General features: G+C 34.9%; 1 protein-coding gene across 16 annotated transcripts in view; it reads right to left on the minus strand.

Moving 5' to 3' along the window:
- DMD (dystrophin) overlaps window positions 1-13,691 on the minus strand; it is a 1,151,138-nt gene that overhangs the window by 313,481 nt on the left and 823,966 nt on the right. For all 16 annotated transcript variants that reach the window (XM_077781657.1, XM_021553010.3, XM_021553014.3 and 13 more), the window contains one exon: window positions 5,824-6,059. In XM_077781657.1, the coding sequence (XP_077637783.1) occupies window positions 5,824-6,059 (236 nt within the window). The remainder of the gene's footprint in view (window positions 1-5,823; window positions 6,060-13,691) is intronic.

Genomic DNA, 13,691 nt, shown 5'->3' on the forward strand with positions numbered 1-13,691 from the left:
TCCTAATAATTAACATAATAGAGAAATAAAGAAATAGCTTTTAATCATGCTCCAAAAGAGAGTCTTTAGACATTTTTTTTTACTGTTGCAGAAAACAAATCTACTCGGTAACACACAGTAATGAGCTGGCCAAGCTAGTTTAAAACATCAGCTGTCTTTTTGTTCAACAAAGTATTAAAAAAACAGTCTCCTGACACATATTCTATATCCCTTGAGGTCCAATTTTCCAAATAATAGTCTTTTTTTCTTCCCTTTCCCTTTAAAGACTCAGATTTCCAGGCCCTCTAGAGCATCCTACTGCATTTTATAACCTTTAGAAAGAAACTGGAAGGCTGGCTGACAGACATTTTTTTCATTTTCCTCTATTCTGCAAAAAAGCAAAAGCCTTTCAGGACCACAAGTGTTGTAACTTTAAATTCATAATAATACATTAATGTATTTAGAAATCTGTTCATGTATTAGGTTTTTTATCCACTTCAGAAACTGAAACCAGATTTGCAGTACTTTCATAAATTAGAAGTCATTTCAGAAGTGTAACAGCATGAAAACATAAAAGAATTCCACTAGATATCCCATATTAAATACAACAGTAACACTCCAAAATACATGTAAAATAATGATAGTGTCTCCTGAGCAGCTATATCCTACAGTGAATTTCATAGAGGTAAGTGAGGTTTTGCACACCATTTAACCCCATAAGACCATCTGTAGGGTTATGGTATCAGAGAGGATGCACAAAAATACCAGTGAACCGTCCAACATCCTGCAGAATCACTTTCAGCTCCAGCCCTGCTTTATCAGGACAGTTTATCCTGGTGCAACAGTGACACAGGGAATGTCTGCAGTTGAGTATTCACATGGAAAAAGAAGATCCTAGAAGATTTGCAAACAACCCTCAAAGCATCATGACAGCACAGAGTGAGAGATGGGGCAAATACGCTCTTGAAGTTTTATTCAGAAAGTGTGAATGTAAATTCCCAACTAGCTGGCACCACACTTGGATTCTGGACTAGCAAACTCTTCCCTTTAAGCACATCACAGGAACTGGAAATGATCAGATACAAGTGTAAAATCTTCTGTCATGTTTTTTTTCAGTATATTATCTGAGGATGCAATACATGGATATTTTTATGCATTTGTCACTAAAATTAAACTTCTGCAAAACTCTGTAGGCCTTCAAGTACACTAGCCAAAAGGACGAAGACTCCACCTTGTCTAGCTCACACTTCTGACAAAAGCTATATGCAAAGAGCAAAAGCCTCTGTCTGTAACTACAACTTCTCATTCAACACAGGCACATCTGGGGCACACTGATTCACACCCAGTAATGCAGAACTGCAAATTTCAATTTGGAACTTACCGTTGCTTCTCTAATAACAGGCTATAAGTTTGGAAAGCTATATTTTTATTTGCACATAAATGGATATTGGAACACAGTTTGGACAGAAAACTTCCCCTTCTGCTCTCTCTCAATATTAATTGTAAGGTTGCATATGAAAATGCACATTTAAGTTGTATACTAAAATGCATGATATGTAACCATGGGAAAGGATAGGAAAAAGATACTCAGACAAGAGGAATGAATGTAAGTTAAGCCAACTCTTTTTTTCCTGCAGTTTATAAACAAATATTTTCCTTTAACTGCTATTTTACTATCTGTTTTCTGGAAAATATTCTCAACTATTGAAAAATCAATTTCAATTAAAAGTGAAAATATCTCTTTATTCAAGATTTGTTTACTTCTCTGACAGATGATCAAACCTACATTTTTGAATAGTGACAAATTAATTAGACAGAAATAAGCTCTCTACATTTTTTTGGATGACTACTTTTGGATGACACAAATCATTACCTGAAAGTATCTTTTTCTCTTCTCTGCTTAAAAGTCTCAGTAACTAGGTTGGTCTCATTCTAAACAAATACTGTTTTTTTTCAGATCAGTCCCCTCCACTGTACCTAAAAGTGAAGATTCAACCTATTCAATCCTTAGAATCAATGAGTATAAACAGGCATTGATGATTTTGGTTCCATTCCATAGTAATGTTACTTATTATAATACCTTTTACTAAATAAAATCTATATTCATTCAGTGCAATAAAAAGGCATGCTTTCAACTACATATGTTACAAAAAATTTGGGTGGACAGCATATATTGGCAAAATCCATGGACAGAATTCAGAATTTGAGGAGATTATAGTGCCTGATCTCTTTGAACAGCATTGTTAATTAACTTCAAACTTCACACAGCCTCCATGATTCACTATGTTCAATAGAAATCTATTCCTGCTGCAAACCTTTCTCAAAATAGGATGCCAAAGCAGAGTTTCTGAGCAAAGGCTTGTTGGCGCCTTAAGTAAGGTTTCCATTTTTCTAAAATGCAGCAAAATTGATTTTATCATCCTGTTCATCACAATTTTCTCTTTTATGACAAACCTCCACCTGACCTTCATATATAAAGTATGTTGATTCTTCTGAAGTAAGGACAGTGAATTGAAGCAACTGGGTAAACCATACTTTGTCATGTCCCTCACCTCCCTACATCATGGCATATTTTACAGCCATGGACTTTCCCATGAATTTTATTTGCATTATTTCTTATCTTAAACACAAGTCTCTCATCTGCCTGCCCTACATTTCTTTGTTTAAGGATCAAATCCTACAAAACATCATTCTTCAAGCAGATAAGAAAAATATAATAATTTTCCTTTAATGAAAACACAGATGACATTAATGCTAGTATTAGATATCTCTACTAAACACTTATTAGTGTATTTTAGTTTAATTATACAGAGTTTGACAAGTTATACATAATCATAGATGACTAAAATATGTAATGCATTTGCTTGAAGTATACCACTCATTTGACTGAAAAATTAATTATTAGTATATTAAAAATGAGTAGTCATTATGCTATTATTTTAGTATTCTACTTTTAGTATATATTATATGCACCACTTAGGCAAATTTAATTTGTATTGTTTCTTTCATTAAGGGGAAGCTGCCACTGAAATAAGCCTTTTTTAAAAATAGTAGTCTTTTTTGAGTTTTATTGTCCTATAATTAACCAGTGTATGTGCTATTCACACAAGAGTGCCAATTCACTGAGATCAGCTCCAAGCAAAGTTCAAGTGAGGGCTAATGATGTCTTAAACTTTTATGGAGGAAAAATATGGCAAAGTTAGTGTCTGTGATCCTTTATACAATCAGATTGAAGTGAACTTAACCAAAATGTCCTCAGAAATTGAGCTTCAACAAAATTACATGGTGCTGTGAAAGAAAGGACAACCTAAGGTCACCTATTTTCACCTGGGTGATTTGGAAAATGGCCTTTTACATACACTGCCAGGATGTGGGATTTATTTTCTTTTAATATGTTTGCTCTGACATTGCAATTTACTATTAGAAATGTGGCTCTCTGCTTTGAATGAAATATGAAATGGAAACAAAACCCAAAACCAGTAAGGCTTTGATAACACAACAACAGGATTGTCTGTTTGAAGCATTCTAAATTCTGGGTGAGCAGCTAGAGATGTTTTATAATAAAACAGCTTTCTTTAAGCATTTATCTCTGTAATGATGCATATTTATAAGGGAGGTGTTTGGCTGTGTTTAGATGGCATTTTACACCTAAAGTCTAAGGACTGACTTAAAAAAACCCCAGGTCAATCTACAAGGATGGAACTTTCATTAAATCTTACTGAGATACCTGTAAAGATGCAATAAACTCTCCAAATAAACCATGATGCATTGTGGTGACTTTCAATGACTTTTAAATTACAACCACAGGAAGAATATCCTTATAATCTTCTATGGAATGTACAGATCAGGAGGTAAGTGCTACTTTTGGATTTCCAACTTAGATCATATCTGGCGTGACTTTTCGGATTAGTCAAGTACCCACACGTCCAACTTCATCAGCTCACAGGCTGCTGCAGACACTCCCCACATTAGAAAGCAGGGTAGGTTGTTTTGGTTTTTTTTTTTTTTTTTTGAGAAACCTAAAAATTCTTTGTCACTTTTGAAAATTGTCCATGCTAATCTCACCTAATAATCCAGTGATAGATTTACAAGAAGAATGAAATATTTCATGGCATTCATTTCCATGTTTTAAGGGATATTAAGATGATCATTAGAGAAGAGGAAGACAGCTAACAGAACTGCAGTCTATATATAGACATTGGTTCTTCCATTTCATCAGAGAATATATTAAATGTCACATTCTGTTGCACAGCCAATTAGAGAGGTAAGCATGACAAAAAAGAGTTTTCCTGCTGGTTTTGTTACCAGCACAGCATGGCATCAAAAAAGAGACAGGGCTACCCAGCCAAGAACAGACTGCAGCAGTGTTAAAATATTTTAGCCTTGAACTAAGATAAAATGCAAATACAAAGTAGTTAATTTTAAAACATATATAATATTAACTGAAATTCTGAAGCGTTAATAACTTGATCTCATATTTAAGTAAAAAACATCTGCAGAAGGAAGCAAACTATGGATTTTGCCTGCCAGAATAATATGCTAAAGTATAATATAAGTAAGAAAACTGAATAATGCTGAACCAAGTATTTGACAATATGAAACTTTAAAGCCAATATTATTCTGAAAAACACTAGAAGATAATGTGTAAACAAGTCTTCTTTGCCCATCAACCTTTCCAAATGACATAACTATTTTAACCTAATGTCCTGTGCAGATGGCACTGGAATTATCACTTATATCCATTCTGTTTTAAGGATATTTTTATTAATGAAGCAGTATGTAATTCTACTTAGTAAATATAATCATCATTAATCAAGGTGAAACTAACATGTTCATCATCTAGATGGTAAAGCAAGCAAAATTTCTCAAAAATAGTGTAAAACACTGGGGAAAAAAGGAAGTATAAGAAAACAAGCAAAATGAATCCCATGAAACATCAGCATATTTTCTTTAAAATGTACTCTCTGTACAGAGTCTCAATAAAATGTATACATTTTTTCTCCCTCTATTCCTAGTTTAAAGAAAGTGAAAGAACTTCAATATCTTCCTTACAAGAAATCAGATTTTTTTTTTTTATGAGGAGGAAGATGATGAGAAAAAACAACATAATCTTATAATTGGGAATCCTAAACTCAGTTTAGAACTGAACTGAATGGAAATTTAGCACTGAAAAGTTTTGTGCAGGCAAGACAAATCTTTTATATTGAACAATGCTAAATCTAGAAAGCAGGTAATTACTTTAGAGCTGTATAACACAAAATTACTTTTATTGCCACTGAGTAGCTAAAATTTAGCCTTTTTTCTCCTAAAACATGTATTTCCTTGTTTTTCTGTGTTTTCAAAGGTAAGCGATGCAGTGATGCAGTTTTGCTGACAAAACAATTGCATTAATGAGATGCTCTTTTTGTTAAGACAACTGAGGAGCCTTTGATAAACCAAGATCAGCAGCATGTAAGGCTCTCAAAAAGTTATTAAGAAGTAACATAAGAAAAAAGTGTGAAACAGGGTCGTCTTCTTCCTGGCAACCTGGAGCTTACTATGCAATTCCTTTATTCCCGTGAAGTTTATATTTCAACCATTGGCTTGCATACTCTTACAGCACAAACAACAGAAAGATAGAGAGATCTGCTTCAAATACCAGAGAAAATAGTGAATGCTTTTTCTTTCCTCCTCAATTAATTATCTAAAAATTTCATCCAATAATTGTGTTAATGGGATAAAGTAGTTCAAGTGACAACTACATGTATTGCAGCCTATCAGCTCTCCTGTGTTCCTTGTTGAAAGGATTTAATACAGAACAAAGATCATGAGGCTTTCAACTTGAAAAATCGGTGTTTCTCATACCTTTTGTTTGATGATCATGTCGTTGATGTCATCAAGATCACCTACTTTCACTCTCTGAGATTTTATCTCTCGATCCAGGCGAGACAGCCAGTCAGTGAGTTCTGCCCATGCCTTATTGAAGTCAGCCAAGGCTGGAACCTCCAAAAGCACAGAAGATGGCATTTCTGGTTTGAAGGTGGTGGTTTCCTTGGTAACCCTGGTTTGTGTATCCACAGCAACAGTTTCACCAGGAGTTACTGAAAGAACAAAAAAAGCTTAAGTTACTGAATAAATGAACTGTGATAAATGTTTATTTTAGTATTTCAGAATTTATGCCATAGAAAGAATAAGATAGAAATAAGCCTATTTCTTAATATTATCTCTACTTAAAACATGAAATTCAAAACCAAAAGAAAATATTAATTAAATTTATCCACTATATTTCTATTATAATATCTGCTTAACCTCCAGCTCTCTCAGCATATTCAAATTCTATTCATAGAAGATCAGCTGGACCTAGTAACACTAGCAAAGTTCACAGTGTAATAAAGGTTATTGAAGCATCAGGAATTTTCCAAAAATCTAGTAGTGGTCAAATCTCTCTATGCCAGAAGATAGATTGAAAAAAGTTGGTTGGACTATGCAACACACCATAGCTTGACCATGTATTTAGAAACAAGTTTCATTCACTGTGTCCAAGTCAATGTGTAGTTGTGAAATTGTCTGACCAAAAATCTTCTCACTTGCAGCTACCACCAAGTGCTTCCCATAGGCTCTGTGGCCAATATGGAAGGTTATACAACATGAAATTCAGCCTTGACTAGTTGTTTACTTTTCCACCTCATAACTTCAAAATATTATGTGCTATTATTTGGTTATTTGTGGATTTTTTTTTCCTTTCTTTTAAGGGAAAGCAGGCATATCTTCTTCTTGCTGTCTTTTCCTGATCTATTAGCTATGGTTTTAAATAATCTGTAAATTATTCATTGGTTGGAATGTGGAAGAACCCAACACTGAAGCAGCATTTCTGTCTCTGCAGTAACAATTATGAAAGGTACCACAGACACACACAGTTGGACAGAGAAGTTTGGAACATAAAACCATTCAGAATCTCAAAACTGATCTTTTCTCCTTGATTTTTGCTATTTACAAAGAGATGGCTATAAACTGTTAGGCCATTTTTGACCTTCAGTTAATGAATCAAAAGCAATTCCTCATGCATGATATTATTGCAGATGAGGCTACGCTAAATTATATTTTGGGGTTTTTTTCTCATTTTTAAAAAAGATCAATCAAAGAAGAAAATCTAAAACAGAGAAAACAGAAGAACACAGGTCATTGCTTCACTGAGGTTCCACAGTATTAGAAAAGAAACTAAATACCTACACTTTAGAATCTCTATCTAAATCAACTGTTGAAACTGCATTAACTAAACCAGGAAGGCTGAAATAAAAGTTCTGTGGAGCGTGTTCTACATTTTCTAGCACTGAACCACGAAACAGTAATTTCTAAAGGACTGAAATGGGGTTTTTTGCATTTTCCCCAGCCCCCTTACAGAGTAGAGAAAATCAGTTTCCTGCCCTCTTCCTGTGAGAGAGCTTGTCTTCAACAAAAGCAAACCAAAACACCAGAACAGTGTAACCCCATATACATTAAGTTTTTTGTTTTGTTTTGCTTTTTAATGCTATTACTTTTGAGAGTTTAATGATTTTTCATTGACATTCATGCCTTTGCAGAAAAGTCTTTTTGAAACATGAAAACTCAGGTAGTAGATCGGGGTTTAACAATTTACCACCATCTACCATCATCTTCTAAGGATGGCAGTAATCTGTTCCAGTTTGACTGGCTATTAGAATATTTGAGTTATCAAATTATTTATAAAAAATACCTTTAGAAAGTGTTTTTATAGTGATTCACTTCTGACACTTATCTCCCCTCAGAACAAAAATGCCACTTAGAACAGTACCTATCCCATATTTCTCTTTGTTCATGCCTGCATAGATATGACACAGTTCATTTAACAGAACTGTATAAATGAGCAAATAAAAATAATAGACAAATATAAATTAACACTATCAACACAATATGTAGGAAAAGATCTCATTCTGAAGAAATTTATACAGAACTGCACTGACAGTTTCTGTGACTCAAAGGGGCCAGTTTTTTACTTTTGTTGAAGTCTTTATATTTTTATTTTGTTTTTGGATTTTTCTCAGGAGGATTAATTTATAAATGTGAAACTTGAGTATTTTTTTTCAAATATCCGAGTAATAAATTCTATCCTAATGAGACATGTCATAAAAAAATAAAGGACTTCATCTTTCAATTTATTTAAAGGTTATGATGGTTCACTTCTGTGATATAAGTATGAAAACCAAAAGGAAAATTAGAATTTAAGACATTAAATCACACAAATATAAAGTTTTTAAGGTGATTTCTCAATAGCATGTTCTGCCCTTTAATAAAGAGGGAAACAAAAAAGAACAATAACAGAAGAAAAATAAACCACAGACTATTAGGTGTGATCTTCTACTTGTTCTTGAACTTTGAAATGCACTGATGAAATTGAGAGTATATTGGTGTTTTTTGCATCTTAAAATTAATCAGTAATGTTAAACTTGAAGAATTAGAATAATTGGATGTGATATGAAATTGAAATTCAAATACTGAATGCAAACCCAAGTAAAACAGAATGAAGCCAACTGCAAGGAAAGAAATCCACCCCCCCCCCCCCCCGCCCCCCCCTCCAAATTTTACTCTGCTTATTTCAGTGTTGTGTTTCAAGACAGAGTCAAACTGACAAGTCCAAATAAATAAAATTCCTTATTTAGGTACTGAACAAGAACAGAACAGACAGGAAGAATGACAATGCTTTCAAAAGCTTCAAAGCCCATCAAACAACCTCTTTCAAGGCACAGTCTTTAAGCAGAACTGCCTCAGTTCACAGGAATGCTCCTAACCATCCTTCTGAATGCTTTTAGTGCTGGTTAAGTTGTGACTATGTAAGATAACTGCATCTACTAGGTCAAAGCTTTTGACAAAGAAATAACACAGTAACTGGATGTACATTTTAATTCAATTTACAGGTCTAGCCTGGGTTTTTAGTTCCATTTTTAGCAGCACAAATTAAAGGAGACTCCAGCCTTCATGCAGTGAACAGCAGTAATATACACCCACTAAACTTTGTTCTTGTTTTAGCTGAGGAAACTCAGCTGCCTTTTACTCACTCTGAGCAAGCAGAGAAAGAATATCTGTACCTTGTGCTATACACTCAGACAACATCACTCAGTGAATCTGCTATTTTAACACAGGCAACACTGACTTCTTTAGTGGCAGAACAGATGAGTATTCCCTCTGTGGGCAAACGAGAAGTTCACTGGGTGCCACGTTGCACACCAGGCAGGTTTGGCTTATTTAATGTGAATTCTCTGTGTCATTTTACCAGTACTTTATCCTTGTGAGCTTAACTTGGAAAAATAAATGCCACAACACCACACAGGTGAAATTCTGTCAACTAATAAAATGTATTTTGCTTTTTTAAAATTTTTTTTCCCCTTACTCTGTGGCATTGTAACCAGTTTTCTACAGTTAGAGCATCCACCATCATATCCTTACACTCCAAGCAGACTTCTTGGAGAGAGATCTGGAAAGACAGTTCTAAGACTGATTTATTTAGACTTGTTCCAGTGATAAATGAATCACTCATCATCTCTATCTGTCCTTCAGCGTTAAAGAAATAAAGTTAAGAATACATTAAGTTCTCCCATTCAGTACAGCCCCTCCCTGCAAGGTGGCTCACTGCCAGTAACACTTTTTGCAGAGGAGCTACAGCTACCTGCCAGGTGTTCCAGGTCATAAAGGGGTTCTGAAAGGAAAATAATAGTGACCAACAGAGCTCTGATTAAATATTATGAATAATATAAATTTATTACCTCAAAAAAAGGATCACCAACTTTGAAGTTTGAAAGTAATGAATGTTTTTTTTCTAGTGATCTGAACTCAAAATAGTCTTTATGTTGATCAAAAATTATTGCCAACAAAATTCCACCCACAGTTCTATATGTGGAAAATATGCATCCTTAGAGCATTGTATCTCAAAATTAACATTTTATTAACATTCTAATCAGCTGTTAAAGACAAAAATCATGCTTCAAAGTGAGTCTTTTCTATTTTAATACAACACCAATATTTGATTTTCTTAGTTGTGAATATTTAGTAAAAACAATTCCTAGAAAAAGAAGACTTGGTAACTGTATCAGGTATATTTCATTCATAGCAATATTTATAGACTATAAATGGGTAAAAGTTTTATATCTAGTTTCATTAACACTTAGGGAACATTCACATAATGTGTTACTGTTATCAGTTTAATACACAAGTTAAGTGCCTAGACTACCTTTTAATTCTAGAAGTTCTTTATGACTCTTTACAAGTCATTATGGATTATATATAATTTTAATTATTAAATGTAAAAGAAAATAGGCGGATAGTTTATGGGATTATTAATTAAAGTTTAGATCTAAAATAGTCTGCAGTGGGATGAAAGGGCTGTAACTAAAGAACCCTTAGAAGTTCAAAAGAAAGTAAAAAGTCAAGGTTAAAATGCTTAGGAAAAAAGGAAAATATTTACAAGTTAATGTGTACTACTGTATTTGAAAAATAACTACAAAAGTTATGTTTTTTAAAATGTTAGTGTTACTATTACTGGATTTTTAAACAGCATCAGAACTTTAATTGTAGTAGGAAGAGAAGTGTCAGGTTTCTCAGACTTTTATTTTTTTGTCATAGGATAGGTCTGGTACAATTTTCTTACCATCCTCCTTTTTATATCTGGGAGCGTGACTAAGCCATTTATTGTACAACGCATTTTCCCAAGCTGCTCCAAACACAACAGCAAGATGTGTGTTTCAATATGTCATTCACTCAATGTGAAGAAAACCTCTTCTATCACAACACTGAATGACAACAGGAATAAGAACACAGAAAATAGGTAGAACCTGCTAAGCACGAAGAATTTCAGTGATATAAACCACATAAGCTGGTTCGTGTGCATCATAATGTAAATAAAGCCTTAGGGTGAAGTTAAATTAGTGCCACATAGCAAAAAGTTCACATTATGACCTGTTGCTGCAAAGAGCTTCTGCAAATACTTTCTGTGTATGCAAGATACCTAGAAGTGGAATGTTAACAGTTCCCTTGGTCATAAGAGGTAATTCAAAGTAATTTCCATGTACAGAAGACAGAGTTTTAAAAAACTGCTCTTTGTAGAAGGGAATCAGGTTGGGGAACACTTCAGCAAACCAGACAGATATAAAGAAATCCATGGGCTCTGATGGGATGCACCTCTTGAGTGCTGGGGGATCTGGCAGCAATCATTGCAAGAATTCTTTTTACAAACTCTGATGGATCACAGCAAAAGGAAGAAGTGTCTGAAGACTGGAGGAAAACAAACGTCACTTCTATCTTCAGAAAGGATAATATGGAGGACCCAGGGAACAACAGCTTCACCTCAACCCCTGGGAAAGTGAAGGAGGTATTGGCATCATAGGATGCATTAGGAGGATCGTTGCCAAGAGGTGGACAGAGCTGATCCTTCCCCACTGCTCAGCACTTGGAAAACTGTGTCCAGTTCCTGGATCCCTAGCACAAGACAGCTGTAGAGCTACTGAAGAGAGACCAGTGAATGGCCACAATGAGGAAGGGACCGAGAGCTCTATTGTATGAGGAAAAGCTTAAGAGAGCAGGAACTGTTCAGCCTAGAAAAGAGATTTGGGGGGACCTCCTGCACATGTATAAATATCTGAAGGGAGGGTGTTCAGAAGGTGGAGCCAGGCTCTTTCCAGCAGTGCTCACCAGTGAAAAGAAAATGGGCACAACTGAAACACAGGAGGTTCCCCCTGAATATCAGGGAATGCTCTTTGAGTGAGTCCTGCAATGGGTACAACCAGAGAGTTTGCAATATTCCACTCTTGGAAATACTCAAAAGCCACAGAAACATCACCCGGGTAGCCTCCTCTAGGTTATCTGGACTAGGGATAGTAGGGATATATCTGGGATATAGCCAGAGTAGGGGGTTGGAGCAGATTACCTCCAGAGATTCCTTCCAGTCTCAGTCCTTCTGTGGTCCTGTACAGCTATGTTCCCAAACACTCTCTAAAAACCAAATTGGAAATGGTGTAATAACTGAGAATTTTTTGGGAAGGAAGCCTCTAAGAAAGAAGATAATAAATGGAAATTATCCTGGCACAGTGTACATAAAGAATTCCATTGACTGCTCTGCATTGGTGGAAATAACTTTAAATCTGCAGCATTTGATTCTAATTTGACTATGACTCAACCAGGGACAAGTAGTACAAAACCAACTGAAGATTGCAATATATATCTGTAAACAGAAGTAGCATTAATCTGGTTGGACCTATTGCTCCATTCAAACCTTTCTGAAAGATAAACTGCTCTAAAGTTCAGTCTCCTTTTAGTAATATAGCATTGTCATGGCATTCTCCAGGAGCCTTTCCTTAGGCAAAGTTCAGCATGATTGATGGGGCCACTAAAAATTGAAAAGCAAAAGGCTGTGGTATGAATGGATCACTTTTAGAGAGTGTGAGAATTAAGCAGAGAGAAACTAAAGAAAGGTAGTCCAATAATCCTTCATACACTTTTTTAAAAAAGCAGTATTATTTATACCACAACACAAGGTGTTTATCTTTCTCCAAAGGATAAGAGTCTTTTCCAGTGAGCAGTTGTTACAAAAAAGTTTCATGAAAATGAATGTTTTGTATTACAGAAGTTGTGGTGCTGTAAAATCAAATTCTGTCACATACTTGCTTTTTAAAAAACGTTGTGACAACATCTGTCACAAATGAGGCAAGCACCTCTCACTATTCCTTTTGTCAGTAAAAGTAACAAGTTCCTTGATTTAGTATGCAGCCTTCAATTGGATGACAATCTATATGACAACAATTCACATTTCCAGTGTACTGCTATTGGATGTAACTGAATTTTCACAGCTAAATCTTTGATATAAGGAAAAAAAAGCATACTGCCAGCAGCTCCAACTTTTACAGTCCCATGAAATCACCTCTTCTAATTTTCCTAAGATCTATTTATTGATTTAACAGGCATAAATTGCTATCTTATCCGAGTGGAACTCAGAAAAAGGGGAGTAAAATACTGTACACAGATACAAAACAGCAAGAAGACAGTTGAATTCTAGGTACCTTGTAGTTAAAAAAAAAAATAAACACCATTACAGACTTAAAGAAGCAGTGAAATAGAGTGCAGTTATTAGCTAATTTAACAGAATTATAGAATTCATGCAAAAATGTCCAAGTCTACACTTATTCTTCAAGTGGAAAAATTTGCAGGTTTAAAACCAGCTGTTCAAAGGCAACGTCATCACTAACACTTTGTTTTGACAAATGAATTATTGAAGTCACTACAAGCACCTTCTGTTCTTTCATCATAATTATAAAAATATCTTGCCAGGCCCTACTTTCTGAAACCTTTGTCAAGTTTTCTCATATTATTCTTACTTTTCAGGTCAAAATAACTTCTATTTTATTTTGAAGAATTGTCTTGGAGAACTTAAGTGTGGCCTGTTAAAAAAACATCAGTAATGCAAATCTCTTCTTGCCTATCCCCACCACTGCATATCCCCTGATGCTCTAAACTGATACAAAGACAGCAAGTCTGATATTTCAGTGTTAAACTTCATATGCATCAGACTAAAGAATTGTACAGCTCGGAGAGAAGAGGTTTTCATTTGCCATCTTTTCCTCCTTTTAGCCTTCTATGGCTCAAGGAGCAAGTCCTTCTGTCATCCTCTCATGTCCTCTGACTAGGGCAGAAACCTGGGAAGCAATTATGAGCTTTGTTCCTCATTCCCTGTA

Source organism: Lonchura striata, chromosome 2 (assembly GCF_046129695.1).
Source record: "Lonchura striata isolate bLonStr1 chromosome 2, bLonStr1.mat, whole genome shotgun sequence".
NCBI lineage: Eukaryota > Metazoa > Chordata > Aves > Passeriformes > Estrildidae > Lonchura > Lonchura striata.